At 71.5% G+C, this 751-nt stretch overlaps 1 protein-coding gene across 1 annotated transcript in view; it reads right to left on the minus strand.

Moving 5' to 3' along the window:
- The window catches only part of PTPRN (protein tyrosine phosphatase, receptor type N), a 32,434-nt gene that overhangs the window by 30,157 nt on the left and 1,526 nt on the right, over window positions 1-751 (minus strand). Inside the window, 1 exon segment of the mRNA XM_019522830.1 lies at window positions 346-630. Within this exon segment, the coding sequence (XP_019378375.1) occupies window positions 346-630 (285 nt within the window).

Consider the following 751-nt stretch of genomic DNA (forward strand, 5'->3'; position numbering starts at 1 on the left):
CTCCAGCCTGGCCCCCCCCCCCGGCTTTCCCCGCCCAGGCAGCTGCTCCTGGAGCCCCGCGCCCTGCGTGCTGTGCTGGGGGGGTCATGACGCCCCTCTTCCTCCCAGACCCCCCAGCCGGGACCCCGATGACCCACGCAGAGAGAAGCGAAGCGAAGCGAAGCCACCCGGGGTCAGCAATTGCACCCCGGGCTTATGGGGCGACCCCAAGAAAGAGCAAAGCTCCCGGGCCGGGCCTCAATTTCCCTGCTCTGGAGGCCAGGAGCTCGTGCCCCGTGCCCAACTCCCCCGTGCCGGCGGCTCACCCTGCGGGGAAGTCGGCAGCCGGCTCAGGGGAGCTTCAGCCTTTCTTGTGCCTCCCGGGATCAGCCGACACCCCAGGGATCAGGGACCCCGAGGGGCGGGCGCAGGCCAGATGGCCCCGTGCCCCGGGGACGCCGCTGTGCCCTGGTAGCTGCCCGAGCCCAGGGAAGCTGGGAGGCAGGAGGGGGAAGAGGCAGGAGCCCCTCTGGCTGCCCCCGCGGGGCAACAGGCCCTACCTCTCCTCGGGCGCGGGGTCGCGGAGCCGCGGGATGCGCTCCATCTCCCGGGAGATCACGTACTGGGTGATGTCATCCTGCCACGACAGCCCTGCCGTGGACAGGAGCCAATCAGAGCCCGGCTACATGGGGGGTCTGGTCCCCATGCAGACCCCCCCCAACTCCCCCCACCATTTGCCCTCCCCCCCCCCAGGACCCCAATCCCAGCCCCC

Source organism: Gavialis gangeticus, unplaced genomic scaffold (genome assembly GCF_001723915.1).
Source record: "Gavialis gangeticus isolate Ggan-Ray unplaced genomic scaffold, GavGan_comp1, whole genome shotgun sequence".
In the NCBI taxonomy this organism is placed as follows: Eukaryota; Metazoa; Chordata; order Crocodylia; family Gavialidae; genus Gavialis; species Gavialis gangeticus.